The sequence below is a fragment of the Colossoma macropomum genome, unplaced genomic scaffold, assembly GCF_904425465.1.
Source record: "Colossoma macropomum unplaced genomic scaffold, Colossoma_macropomum, whole genome shotgun sequence".
In the NCBI taxonomy this organism is placed as follows: Eukaryota; Metazoa; Chordata; class Actinopteri; order Characiformes; family Serrasalmidae; genus Colossoma; species Colossoma macropomum.
This window is the reverse complement of record NW_023494790.1, coordinates 9,913,394-9,928,909: the sequence shown is the minus strand read 5'-3', so window position 1 is coordinate 9,928,909 and position 15,516 is coordinate 9,913,394. Positions and strand designations below refer to the sequence as shown.

Genomic DNA, 15,516 nt, shown 5'->3' with positions numbered 1-15,516 from the left:
AATATATATAAAGACTTCTGTTCTGATTGGCTGTCCTGCATTGTGCCTCGATGACAAAGCAGCCTGGGCTGAAACACTCCTTGTAATATCAGCATGAATGGGCAGATTAAAATGCTGTAGGCTGAATGGACAAATATATATAAATATATAGTTGTTAGTGACAGTAGAAAAACAATGCCTCAAAACAGTCCATAGCCCATATTACAGAAACCTCCTGTCTCTGAAATCTTGTCTGTTTAGTCACCATGACAGCTTCAGTTAGGACGAAATTTAGGAATCTAGCTATTACATAATAACATTTTCATTATCAAGTTCATTATTTTATCCTAACTCCAGATAATAAAGGAGTACACCGGTTGTCTTAATTAGATAAAAATTCTTGAATCTTCTGTTTTAACCTTCTGTTCTTACCATTATCTGCTCTATTGAAAAGAGATTGTGATTTTAGGCAACTGTGACAGGCAGTATAGCAAGTTCACTAGCATTAGCTAGCAATAGTGATGTTACATTTATATATGTGTATTACATAAGAGATTTTTACTTGTGAAACTGTGATGTTTTCTCTAACTCTGTGGTTTAAAAAAATCCTGAACACCACAGACACATTTACGCACAGACACATACACACCAAACTGTTGCAGCAATGTTGGTGAAAAATGAGGAGACAGAGTTGGACGTGTGGCTGTTTGTCTGGAGGATCAATGATGGTGCCTGTCTAACACTGGCTGAGGTCTTGGGAAATGGAAACTGTGCAGGGGGCGCACAATTTTCTGAACTTTTCTAAACTTCCAGTTCATTGCGCTTACTTTTTTACACTTTATTTACATCTCAGTTGTGCCTGTATTGTCGGTTGCTTGGTAACAGACATAACATTGGCTATCAACTTATATAGAGTAGTTTTGGATTCCCTCAAGATATGATGCTGTAAGATAAGTTATAATGCCTAAATTCAGGTAGGATTTGCTAATGTAAGATGAATTTGCAAAAAATCTTAGATTAGGTAGATTTTCTACGTAATCTACGTTTCTGTATCAAAGTCATATTTTAGCATCTTAGTTTCTATATATAGTTTGTTTGGACTGAGGAGTGAAGGGTACACTTTAACAATGTTTACATAGTACTCCATCACTTTTATTTCACATAAAGTGAGGAAAAATATTTCCAAAGATAGGTAGCACAAAATTCACCTGATTGTCCTTTCAGTTTTGTGCATTTTTGGCCACTAGTGCAACCTAACAGCGTTGCAGGCTAGGAAATGAATTAGAGCTGTTTGACAATAAGACAGATGATACTTCCTTTCCAATGGCTTTTAGGATGGGCATGTTTTATTTTCAGCAAACTGAATTTGTTGACACAGACTGTACTTGTCTGCCCATGTTAACTGTGTTACATGTCATACAAGCTCACCAAGACAAATTGTTTGTGACTACATTCTGTTTGAGACCAAACGTATGGGCAATTTTTAAATGAATCATTCTTTTTGACATATCTGTCTAGTTTTCATCATAGCTTGCCAGTCTGACTCATGGTTCTTCTAATTCTCATTCATTTACGATTCTCCCATTAACCATTCCTAGGTTTCAGTTTGAACCAAACTGAACCCATACTTTCTGGGTCATTCACAAATAAACATGCCAATCCCAAACACTTTAGCTGTTAGCAGCCTTTGATACAGCCTTCAATTTAAAACACGACAGTTGGCATAAAGGTAGACAAAATGCAAACATATAAAAGGGCCTTTTTCTGTTATTTTAATGCCACTGCGTTGTATTTGATGTGCTGTAGAGCAGTGATTGCCACAGACAGGGGGATTTCTTGGCATATGATGTTAGCAGTTAAACTGGATTGTGAATTATAAACCTGGTTATCTCAATAGGTTGTTATATAGACAACCCTAACCCTAGATTCAAGCGAATTGTAACATGCATATTTTTATTAATATAAGTGATTAGTTTGAAGTGTTTACCTTCATTTTTTTCTCTCTGCACTCTCTGAATTCTAATGCAGGACTACTTTCTGTCATAGATTCAAGCCTGGACTCCAACCCCAGGCCAGACAGGCTAGTTCTGAGTCTTGGTATGCTCTTGGGGTGGACTCGTTGTTCCTACATCATATTGTTATATTCTGTGGAATGACTTGGCATGGAAGTTATGTCTGTGCCAAAAGTATTGTTCATTCTTTAATTCATAGCATGTGCACTGTTATGGCTGGAGGAAGATAATTAATCTTTTGCACTTTAATTCAAGGTATTTTTAGTATCCCCCAGAAGGGAGTTGTCTGTAATATTTTGGTGAGTAGTCATCAAAATAGTTTACTTTTCAAGCTTTTTCTCTTGGTAGGCAGCAGCCTTTTGTTGACTTCAGTAGCATTGGCAGAAATAAATTTTTGAGTAGGCCTGGGAAAAGGGGGTAGGCCAGTTTGGTAGATACTTCTGACGCACTGATACTTCTGATGTCCTGCAATATCATTATATCAGACTGTAGCCAATTCCCTGACAGCCATGCAGTCATCACCCTACTTATTCCAGCACTTCCACCCTGTGGTAACATCACTGCATTCTGGCAATCAACCAGAATCCTGAATTCACATTGCAGTGCTCTTCACTGTAAACACTATAAACCATGCGTCCACTCACCACAGGCATGTTTGCCCAATGAACACAACATAACTAACATTAAATTAAAACCAGATGGCTGAGATGTGCAAAAACAAGAAAAAAAAACAAAAAAAAACAGCAAACTTAAAAGCCTAAATCTACTGTCTTAGTAAGCATGAAAAATGGTTATGGTCCATTCATGTCTTACTTTAGATTCCTTTTTAGCCTTTGTGGTAAAACTAACGATGACAGAAAACTGACAGTGACAACGTACGAGTATAAAACAACGTATTATGTGGAACTTAGTCTCACTTTTTAAGCAACATGATGTAACTATTTAACTTAAAATAATAGCTTCAAAATCATTTGATAGTACACTGACTTATAATAAGGAGAATGGCATCTCTGTCATTACCACTCCGGACCCAGAACACCTGCTATAGCGCTGTGTAACTTTGGAGTATCAGGTATGAGATCTCTCACAAGAACTGCATAACACTTTATGGCACCACGTCGTACACCAAGAACTATGGGTCACATTAGCTGTAGTGATCAGTCTCATGGTTAACGGAAAACAATCACAGTCTGACAGCAGAGTGTTCATCCCTGCCAGTGTCACTTCTGAAAGATTGCAGCTTATGCTGTAAACTTATCTGTGTCATCCCTGTCTTATGGAGTTTTGTAGTTTTTACCAAATACCAAAATTCATCTAACCTCAGTTCCATTTCACTTTCCTAACATGCAGAATAAATTAATCTCATGACAAAAAGCTTTGGTCAGTCTTTGTCAATCTCATGCCAAATAAGCCTTGGAAGTTTGGAACCTCCCATAATAAAATCCTGCAATATTACTCTGCCTAATTAGTCGACATGGTCCTTTCTCCTCTGATGTTTCCTTTGCTGGTGTTGTGCAGAATTCAGAACTACCCTTCACTTGCAAGCACGTCCTGCAGGCGTATGGACACTACAGATTATAATTATGATTTGGGTTGTTAACACATTGTGTATCATCATAGTAGCATCTGTATGCCTGTGTGCATGCATGTGAAGGGGAGTCAGATTCTGTGTCTGAAACTTTCACAGAGCAAAAAATACCAATTCTCACATAATGTTCCTTAAAATGTCCCTAGTTGTTTTAACCACGACTGGAGCTTCAAATTGAAACACTGGTGTGCTGACAATGAAGTGAAGGCTTGGCAGATAGCAGTGGTGGCTGAACGGCAATTGGAGGGTTGAGAAAGTAAGGCAGAGATTGACAGAGAGCTAAATGATTTGATTGGCCATAATACAATGATAGCACAAAAAACAAATTGCATTGTCTTAAAAAACTCTACTTAATAAGTATTATTTCCCCATTGGATCAGGTAGGCCTGTGATCAGTCTGAGTAGGCAGAGGCCTATCCTTGACTATACTCCTGGTTTACCTCTGTCCAACCCGATCATGAGGTCTTTATAATGTAGTCTAAGTGTTGAATTCAGGTCTAACCTATTAACCTTGTGTCACATTTAGAAGTGATAATGATGTGATCATCACAGAGGAGGGTAGAGGAACCACAGCCCAAGTAAAATGTGACTTTTAATGATTAAAAAGTTGTGTAAAAGTGCAGAAGTCAGAAAAACTAGTAACTTATAGAACTACGGTGAAACTTAGTACATCCAGCATAGGAACTCAAATTTGTTAGACTCTGTTCCTCTCTTGTTTATGCACTCTCGATCTAAAATAAGATGATAAACCCCAAAAGTCAGCGGGTTTCACCAATCACAAAATCAGTGTAGATGCTGTCAACAACATAACACAATGGAATGAAACACAAGAAAGGATTAACTAAACGTTAATGACTAAAATGTAACTGAATACAACATAGAATCTTTTCCTCACAAATCCTCGACTAGAAATGATACTATTAAAATTGAGAAGAAGCTATTAAAATTTGAAAAGTACAAATGTAGAAAATGTTGCTTAAGCGCATTTAGCTGAATAAATGCAGCTCGTTATTCCCCACCTCTGCCCACTCATAACAGACATGAGGGGAAGTGGAACACATCAGTGGAACAAATGTAAAGTACAGTAAGTCTCCCGTTTTAAGAGTGGTAAAGCTGGAGGCCTTTCACAGTTGGCTACAAAGCAACCACACAGTGCCAGCCATCAATCCCACAGTTGCGAAGATATTAAAGAGCCACCAGTACATGTGAGTAAAGCTGGAAACAAAACATTTTAAACTTGCTTGTAATAAAGTCAGTTTTATTGTTTTCACACTTTAATATGGACATGCATGCATGATCCACTCGAAAGAGGATGTGATTCATTTGCATATGAAGACGTTGTCTTTGACTATGATACAATATTTCTAAAATATACTGTTACTTACTGGAAGAAAAGCAGATCGTTTCTCCTGGAGATGTTTTTATATACTGAACCATAGGCTTTTAAGGGGCAGAGGGAATATTTGGTGTGAATTGACCCTCTTGTTCTTGTGATTTTTCTTTTTAAAGTATGTCGGGAGTGATTTGTTTTCTCTGCATATTTAAAGTGTCAGACTTCTTTGTAGTGGTGGTGATAGGAACCACACGTCTGAACAGTTTTATGCCTCACTAACAGAAAGTTATTACATGAAATAGTGCAGAGGACACTGCCTGAAGCCTAAGACATTGTTTTACGATAGTTTTGAGAAGGTTTTGACCCTAAACATGTTTTTTAAATCTGTTAATGGTGGAGAGATCCACGTAGGGTGTTGTGAGACAAAATAGTCCCCAATGAATCTCTATTTTCCCATTATTAATATTATACATCAAAACTCAGAAGATACATATAGGTTCACTGGTCATTTTGGATGATAAATAAAATGGCTATATTTGTGTTGTAGACATTGCAACCCCTGGTTCCTATCACCACCACTGTAAAGAAATTTGAGTTGTGAGTAGAACATTTCAAGTCAAACCACTCTGAATGGCTTTGTTTTAAGCAACTGAACAAGTCGTAGCCCTACCCTGGATTAAAGGAAAGAATAATGCTTGAACTTAGTTTTGTTAGCAATAGCAGGCTAGCCAGTTTAGGAGGTCTAGCAGATTTCTTGTCTGGCTAATTCTATCCTTAACCCTACAGCAAAGCTTCTACATTTAAATGTGTTGTTGTGTGTCTGTGTGACATCGAGTACACTGACCTGTTATAAAACAGGCTTAGATAGATCAGAGGTCTGTGAGTGCAAATGGCAGTGAGGAAAAGAAGGCTTATATATGATATACATAAGATCTTTTCGGTATCAAAGGCTAAGTGAGTGTGAGTAAGGAGGTGTTTTAGCACGCAGAAAATATAATCAGTAAGATGTGTTCAACAGCTCCGGCCCTAAATACCAAAGGTCAAAGCTTTCAGACCTTGCCATAGTATTGTGCGTGGGGTAGCGTACTCATGAATCTGATACTCAGTATCCTAAAGGGGAAGTAAATTTTGACCCATGTCTGAACCAAAAACACAAAAGGAGAGGTGCATAATCTGACCGAATTTCGAGTTAAACCTAAGCTTGTTACAATTATTACATAATCACAGTTATTTGAAATGATTGAAGTTATTCAAAGCTGATTGCAATGATTTTTGACAGTCATTCATTTCACATCATATTTTCTGATATAAAACAGAACGTAAAATGGATGCATTTTCATCAGTTGGGTTGAGACACACAAATATAAAGAATGCACATTCACTGAAATACACAGGTCTTATGAAAACAACAGAAGTTCTACACATTTAGAGGAATGTTTATTAGAAATGTAGCTTCCTCTAATGTTATTAGCATGTATGCTTGAAGAACAAGAGAAAAATTTAACTCTGCTTGACTCTACACATGATTCTATGTAGCTGTAGACAAGTGTCAACAGGTACAGGCTTGTACTTTAATAGAGATATAAAATTGTAAAAAAGAGAATTAAACAGGCGAAGACAATTCTTTATATGACAGTTTGTGAGTTCAGACCGTGCCTTCAACATGGTGGTAGTATGAGGGAAGACTGACTGAGGGAGGAGGGGGGCCTCTGAGAACTTATGCTGGAGCTCTGGGCAGCTTCTGCCTGTAGCTAGAAGGCCAAATCCCCCCTCATAGCTGTAGTAGGACTGATGTAGAACTGAGGAACAAGGAGGGAGATGGGATGGTGGTGGGGATTGCGAACCCTTCGTCACAGGAACGGAAGGTGAGGGTGTGAATTTATAGGGCGGAAGAAGGAGGGGTTTCACACATGTTCCTCCCCCCAAACTTCAGTTATGACTACATTTAATCATCTGCTCATCTGCATCACCCATACATCTGCTCCAAGGTATGGGGCCAGAGGCAAAGAGGGATTGAGGTGGCACTGGCAACCCCTGAAATCAAACTGGCCGCACTTGATCTCACCTCAAAACTATCTTTTTCTTTACATAATTCAAAGTCTAATTCAAATGCCTCCACAAGCTCAGCTGGGAGAAAGTAGTTTAGCTATGACCTTTTACACTTACAAATGCTGTATTTAGCAGACGCTCTGTGTGCTTTATTGACCACCAGCAGAGTGGAGCAGAAGTACACTTTGCAAAAACTGCAATTGCTGTTTTGAACGGGTATGACAAATTTGAGTGAGAACTAAATCTTGAATTTGCTACTGTGGATAACAAGCATAGGCTACAAAAATGAAACTGTTGTTCAAACACTTCAGTATAGAAAAGCATATATGCATATATGCCTTTTGTGTTAGTGAACTAATAGAGCTTTGTGTTAAAAAGCTAATTGAGGTCCTGAGCTCCTGCTGAGTTACTCATTCATCTGATGTGCATGATGTAATGTTGATTTCCGGGTCATTTTGATGGTTACACTTTTGGGTTTATACAGTTTGCACCGCTGAGAGACGGTATGGTCATGCAATGCCCACCCCATGCATGCAGTCCTAGAATCAACAGTGTATGTGATAAACTACCAAGACTGGCCGTTTAACAAAGCCTTTCTTTGTTATTGTTAACACATTAGATTTGACATATTCAGTATTGTACAACTTGTCACTGCATTATTGTGAATAGTTCTGGTCAGATTGTTTGGAACAGTTGTTTTAAAACATAATGATAGTACTTTTAAATGGCCTAGATGAGAGCATTTTGCATATTGAATAAGTATTGATTGGCATTTCCCTAGTGTAACATGTCACTGTTGTTTGAACAAAACCTTGTATCTCCGTTTTTGTCAATTTTCAGTTTTTGACATAATTTGAAAATGCCTGTTGCCTTTTACATTGTGAGTAACTTTACAATGAACGGACAAAAACATGGCCCATGGAAACTTGGAAAAATTTCTGGTTCCATTGATTTACATTAAAAATAAAGTAGGTTTTTTCCTTCTCCGGTAAAGTTATTATTTTGGAGATACAAGGTTTTGTTCCGACAGCAGTGATATCCTTAACATCTAATATATATAATAAAACACTGATGTTCGAGACCATATCAGTATCAGATACTGATATTTCATGACGTATTTATTGTACTCCAGAGGAGTAAACTATTTAGGCAAAGCTGGGCTACTGTGATAAAATATCTGCATTTTATGTATTTTATTGCATTTGTAACCTTCGACAGATGAGTGTTTTTCTGTAATGCTAATCCTACTATATTTAGTCCCAATTTCTACATTTTGTAAATGTTTTGCATTGACATTGGCAAATATGTACCGGAAAAATACCAGGTATTGGTATCAGCCCACGATTCCCATATTGGAGCATCCCTGATGGTTTAGCCACCATACTAAACATCAGAGGTACATTTCTGACCTCAGAATGATTCCATTCTGTTATGGCTCTTTAGGAAATCAAGGAATCTCAAATTCCACCTGGATTCAATTCAGTTTGATCATTTTGAAATGGATTATTAAAAACATTATTACTGATGTCTTTACAGAACAACAAACGGTGGTCTTGCTGCCCAGATCACCCTCCACATCCAAGAAATACTTCCCCATTCCTGTAGACAACCTGGAAGAGGAATACCGGATCCGCTCGGCTGATGATGGAAAACTCTTCAGAGAAGAGTACACTGTGAGTTCTCTGAATCCTCTCACTGTCTGCTGCTCACAGCTATTATGAGACTAAAGAAAAGGAAACTGGAGAATCCCTGCTGACACGGCTGTTTTGCTCCTTTAAATAATCACACTGACATTCGTCACATCGAAAGAAATAGCCTAGGAGTGCTGTGGAGATGTGGAGAATGTGATTGTGTTTGGTAGCAACCAATAGGCTAGACATGTTAAGTGTTGTTTGCGAGCAGAAAATGTTGTTTCATTGCTCTCGGTCTGAATATCTCATTATGAAATAGGCTGACTTTGCGTTATTACATGATATTAAATTAGCCCAGACACATACAACCAATGCATTCACTGCTTTATTGGGAAACGTCATGCTACATCTGCTGACATGTCACTAGCGTTCATTTCCCACAGTGTTTAAATGCAGCTCGGATGGAGGAGAGTCATTTGTCATTGATTCACTCACGGGTGATTCATTGACGAATTACCCTCTTTACCAATTTAAGACTGATGATTCAGGAATCATTCCATGGTGGTCTAAATTAAATCAGCGGCTGGTGATTCAGCGACCATGCACTGATTTACTGAATGAATTCCAAGTGACACGGAAAGGATGTTTACGCTCTGCAATCCTAATGGATACTTAAGCTGCATGAGCCAGAGAGGAAGCAGCTAGAAAGGTTAAACAAAGTGCTGCACATACTGCATAACAAAGTCTATACAATATTGACACAAGGTGTTTATTGTGAAAAGTGCAAGGTCCTGAGAAGCAATTCGAGTTCCTGTGGACTTCACAAAACATGTTTTCAGTCAATGGTTATGGACATGTTTGTTTTTTCTGTGCAGTCGTTACCTGGGGGTAACCCCCAAGGATCGTATGAGGAGGCAAACAGAGAAGAAAACAAAGAAAAGAACAGATATCCCAACATTCTCCCTTGTGAGTTTACTCTTTCTTTCTCTCACTCATTCATTTACTCTGACCCCCTCTCTCTTGTCAGTCAGATAGTCAGTACTATTTAACCAACAGCACTTTTGATTGTGAGAACAGAGAGGAACCCTCTCTACATTTGTGGTTTTCACTGCATTTCCTGTGTTAAATTGCACAGAGCTCACTCATCTATGTATAGTATACAGAGACAAGGCGCAGAACTGAATCTGCTCTTAATATTCCCTTCTGACACACGTGTTCAAGCTCAATTTGGCACATGCATGCTCACATTTACGTGCTATCTCATGCACTCGCTTGTACATTTATTGATTTGAGTTTTATAAATTGTGCAGTTGATTCAGCAAATAAAGGTTTTCAGTGCTACCTGAATGTTAGTAAAAGGGGAGAGCATGGCCCGCCTTATGTGAGGTAAAGTGCAACACTGAATTTGTATGTAGTTAATTGCTTACATATCCACGCTTAATACAGTTTAAGGCTTATTACTTCATTTCTAGAAAACATTATTCATTACTAGAAAACAGTGTAAACCAATGCAAGAAAACTAGCAAACAAACAAAAGAAAGTATGATGCAAACTCTTGTTTGAGTGATAGGAACCTGAAGAAAGGAAATCTACACTTGTCAATGAATTTTCACAGCTGTCTGACAGATATATTTTCAGGAATTTTCTTTACCATGAACATAACTTTCACATCATAAATGTTTTTCACTTACTAAGATGTGGTACAAGTTTTAGAATCCACACCCTCATGGTGGCTGTAATATAGCACCACTTTGAAGAATATAACCACCTCACAATAAGAGCAAATGTTTCAGACCTTTTTTTCACAGAAAACTTAGGTGCAATGTAGATTTCAAATGTATTGAATTTTTTCATCACCCACAGTCTCTGGACACTATGATGCATGTAATTTCACTCTCATGTTAATCTTGCTTAAAAATGTAAACATTTAAAAATATTCAGCAACAAACAAAATGTGACTTTTCCTCAACTTCTCAAATAGTTTTTTACCCCATGTATGAGGTGAATATGTGTTTTTGGTGCTGTGTGGTTGTAAACGGCTCTCTGTTTGTCTCTGCTGATCAGATGACCATTCCAGAGTGGTGCTGACACAGATAGATGGCGTTCCACACTCAGATTATATAAATGCTTCTTATATAGATGTGAGTATTCAATTTTTTTATGTTTATCACAAAAAAATAGATTTTTCACAATACTTACAGTACTTTTCACAACATTTTTATTACTTATACACTGTCACTGTCTGAACAAATCTCATCTTTTGTCATTTTTATCTGTTTATATAATTTGACAATGCCAACTGTCCTTTACACCACGTGAAGAGTTCATGATGAATGGAGCAACAGAAATGGTCCAAAATTAGTGAGAATAAAATATTAGATTAACATATGTTAAAAATTGTTAAGGTTTTGTCCTTCTGCTGTGAAGTAACCATTTAGGAGGTTTTGGACCAAACAGCAACAATATAAAATACTTTGTATGATATACAAGTGCTGTGTAGAAGTCCTAGACAGCCATGAAAGTTGTTTATTTATCTCGGCAGTAAGTGTGTTTTGCCTGTTAAACATCTTATAGCATTATAATAAACACAAATAAACATAATTACAGTAAAAAAAAGTAATAAGAATTGTTTGTTTTCAGTAAAGTTATTGATATCTTGGTTAGAAGACAGTTTTGATAAATTAGATATTGGAATGTAGCTGTCAATACTGGATTTCCTTAAGAAGAACTGCTATTCATTTGTTTATTTTTATTTATTGTAATGCTAGTGTTGTGTAAACTAATACATGCTTACTGCTCAGATAAATAGCTTTCCATCTCATTTTCTCAGAACACTTTGCACACAGTGGCATAGGTTTCGCTTCAAATTTGGAGGGATTTACTGCCCATACCCTCTGACCCTGAAATGTATTTCATACTAATTTTTAGTGTAAAGGATACATTAGGATTGTGCCATAAAACTGTTATTTAATATGCAAACCATTTTTACCTTGAACACTTTAAATTAATGTAATCAAACTTGCTGAACTATCAATCTCATAGTCACCAGAAATATTCACAGTTGTAATGCAGCATTAAAACAGTATTGTAATTGGCTTCTTTAGTAACTTTATTAACATTATTTTTAGATAAAATTGCTCATCAACCTAAATCAACCATTTATTAAATCAATTTACTTCTAACCAACAAGCTTTTTTCCCTTATGGGAGTTCATGGATAAAAGAGAGATGCAAGTATAGGGATGAAAATAATAACTGATCTATCTAGACCCTTTATATGAAAGCCTTATTAAACAATTCAAACACATTTAATGCATATAGGCTGTGCTGTACAGCTTAATGTACAGTATCTTTTGAAAATGTGCTTGGCTGCTTGTATGTTCAAGTCTATTTAGATGTGAGTTGGTTAACTATGAGCAGTAAAGTGTGTGACTGATTTTCTGCATTTAAAACACATCTTTACACTCACACTTTGCACACTCAGCACTCTAAATATCTAATATTCTAATATCAAGCTTCCTTTTCTTCATTGCCATTTGCACACAGATCAGTGTAGTTGTTAGACAGAGCACTGAGAGAGAAGTACAGTGGAACTTTTTCACAAAAAACCTACTTTCTTTCTGGTTAAGTGTTAGCTGCTCACCATATAACTACCTAAGAAGTGATATCAAAATATTATTGTAGTATACCATAGTGCTGAAGCGTTAACCTAAACAGCCATATTTTAGAGTTCATATCTTTATATCAAATCAGAGACACCATAATCCAAAACATGTGGTCCTGATAGTCAGAAAAGAGTCAGAGATCAGTTTAGAGATCTGTGAAGTGGAAATTCTCCATTCTAGCTTCTGTTACTCTATGTCAGTAATTTATACAATAATTTGGAAAAAAGTTGAGTGTTATCTTTCAAATGAGTTTAAGATCATGACAGTAGCCCAAAGTATGTGGGAACAGTGCTTCTTTTAGGTGTGCCATTTCAGACAAAAATGAAGTGACAAAATTTGACCCCTGGCAGCTCTAGTTATGGAGATGTCATACCTTTTAGATGTAGAAGGTTTTTCCTAGGTTTAACTTGGTAAATAAATCTGCGAGACCTGCTAAATTAGCTTGCTAGCTATCAGTAACAAATTAGTCTTCAGCATTAGTGTCTTCAATCCAGGGAAGAGCTCCAGCCTGCAGCCTATAACAAGCTGGCAGTCTTTTTTATCACAGGTAGCTGCTTAGTTCACCTCACTTTTACATCCTCGAGTGTCTTGAACATTAGAAAAGTTTTTAGTCAGATGCTGACTGAATACAGAATGCATTTCCCATGAGCCTTTGCGCGGGAACGTAAAGCAGAAAATACATATTTAAACCAGGGAGTTTTGCTGAGCTAGTTCAAAATGAATGGGTTCCTGAGGAGCTTTTGTGCAAAATCATAGTTTGTAAATGCTTCATCATTTTTATATGGAAAAATGCCCTCAACACAGAACAGCATCGAATATTTCAACACTGCTGTCACATTTTTGAACTCCTATTATAGGACTTAACAATATGTTATGTATGTTCAGGATGTCAGTTAGCGCAAAAACTCTTTACTCAGCCAATGAGCTGATCAGCTCACGTCATTTTTTGTTTTTAGCTGTTTAGTTAAAACAGTGGCATTTTGCCTTCATTTTTTGATATAATGGGTGCCTGGAAGTGGCCAGGCTCCCCTTAAACTTTCTCTGAATTCAACTAAATGTCCACTCTATTAAAACCATATATATATGTGTGCGTGTATGTATCTATGTATGTATTTGGTCAAATTTAACAACTACAAGCAATCACAACACTCTGTTTAAATGTCTGGATGTGCTGAGAGCAAATTATTGGAGGGTGGCAATTTATCTCCCTCCAAACACTGGAGAGGAGATGTGTCCACACCATCCCCCTTAAATCTATGCCTGTGTTTTCACGGTACAGTATGTATGTATTTTTTAACACAAAAAAAACAACAAAAAAACAAAAAAAAGTGATCATTTTTTGCTTTGATTCTATGTGTATAAAACCTGGTTTATGTCTTGCAGGGCTACAAAGACAAAAACAAATTCATCGCAGCACAAGGTGAGCACAGCTAGCTGGAATGTAAACATCAGATGCCATCACTGAAATCTGCTGATCTGTGCCACCAAATTAGGTTGTTTTCATGTGCATGTGTGTGTGTGTGCATTCCAGGACCAAAACAGGAGACTGTTGCTGAATTTTGGAGAATGATCTGGGAGCAGAAATCAGCTACTATTGTCATGCTCACCAACCTGAAAGAGAGAAAAGAGGTAGCCATAACTTTCTGTTTTGTTTATCTTTTAAGTCATACAAGTTTTCACAAGTCTTGATGCTTGGCGCCAACTAAACTACACGCTGCAGACCGAAGTCCCCACAACTCTAGGAACCATGAAAAGAAGTCATTCGACATGTCTCACTTTCATCCTCCCGCAGAGGTCATCTGCCTTTAACAACAGAGGTCCCCCCTCCTGCCGCCCACGCCCCCACCATGTCTTTAGGCAGCTTTCGAAAGCTCAGAGACAAATCAATAAAGCCAGAATGGATGAGAGATTAAAATCAGCTTTGCCTTGGCGCTGAATCGATGATTAAATAATGGCTAATAAAGCCCTCTCAGGCGTTATCATAATTAGGCAGCAGAGTGTCATTAAGTGTGTATTATCCGTCGAGCTCAGGCTGCCTAATTCTGATTGACGGGCAGAACTGATTAAGCTCGCTGATTTGCATTGCAGAGGCTCAGAAGTCACCTTAACCCCACGTGTGCTCTTACGAGTGTTCACTGAGCCACTTAACTGCACTTAACTGCATTCTTCTGTACAAAAATATTGGCTCCATTTTCTTTGGGAATTGTATCGTGTTAAAATCAGCAACTGTTCAGCACTTTCCTTATTTTTAGGTATATTTTCTCTGTCATCAGAAAAATCTATCTGACTTATGAGAACATAAGTCTGTGCAGGATTTTGTAAGATTTCTGATGTTTCCAATCTCTCTTTCTCTCTCTATCTGTAGGACAAGTGTTACCAGTACTGGCCTGACCAGGGCTGCTGGACGTACGGTAATGTGCGGGTTGCTGTGGAAGATTTCACCGCACTGGTTGACTACACAATACGCAAATTCTGTGTGCAGTCTGTAAGTGTCAAGAACTCACTAATACTACCTTTACTCTTCCAGTCAGTTGTGACTCGCTGAGTGCAGTTTTCACTGCGAGATGTCAGAAATGTAGTCACGTCTGTGGTCAGATAATGATTATGTACAAACTAACAGCTATAATTCTTTCTGTTGAAGCAAGAAACAAGGTGTGTCCATGTACACTTAAAATCTTAGAACTTTCTACAGTTCTAGTAGAAAATGAAAGTCAACCACTGTCTAGTCTAATTAGCTCTGTAACTAGTACTTTTTTTGCTTTATTATGCTAATATTATCAAAGAAAGCAACAGATTTGTGGACACTATGGATGTTTAAATCACATTGACCGGTAAGGCTGCCTGAATTATTGCACATGTTAAAATATGTTAAGGCTTATCTTCATTCTAAAACTGCAAGTTAAAGAGGAAGTGATTTTTTTTCTACATAATTCCGCCACTAAGATGTAAACAAGACCAGGTTTGATGTGAAATGTTTTGTTCTAGAACTTAATGTGTCAAAATTATTCACAGTGATGGTGATAGTGTCTCTAAAAGCTCCCTCACAGAAAGTTATTATATAAAAATTGTTATGAATATGCTGTCTGATGTGTGAGATACTGTTTTGTGATAGTTTTGAGAAAAGGTTTTGGTCTAAAATGCATTTATTTAAATCTATTGATGGCAGGGTACATGCAGGGCATTGTAAGGCAAAAAAGTCCCCAAAGGAAACATTTTTTTTTAGATTTACCACAATTTTACCATCATAATATTACATGTAA

At 37.3% G+C, this 15,516-nt stretch overlaps 1 protein-coding gene across 4 annotated transcripts in view; it reads left to right on the top strand.

The window, feature by feature from the left end:
- The window catches only part of ptprea (protein tyrosine phosphatase receptor type Ea), a 121,821-nt gene that overhangs the window by 94,286 nt on the left and 12,019 nt on the right, over nucleotides 1-15,516 (top strand). For all 4 annotated transcript variants that reach the window (XM_036572076.1, XM_036572079.1, XM_036572080.1 and 1 more), the window contains 6 exons: nucleotides 8,498-8,634; nucleotides 9,468-9,558; nucleotides 10,657-10,733; nucleotides 13,640-13,676; nucleotides 13,788-13,885; nucleotides 14,622-14,741. In XM_036572076.1, coding sequence (XP_036427969.1) covers nucleotides 8,498-8,634; nucleotides 9,468-9,558; nucleotides 10,657-10,733; nucleotides 13,640-13,676; nucleotides 13,788-13,885; nucleotides 14,622-14,741 — 560 coding nt within the window. The remainder of the gene's footprint in view (nucleotides 1-8,497; nucleotides 8,635-9,467; nucleotides 9,559-10,656; nucleotides 10,734-13,639; nucleotides 13,677-13,787; nucleotides 13,886-14,621; nucleotides 14,742-15,516) is intronic.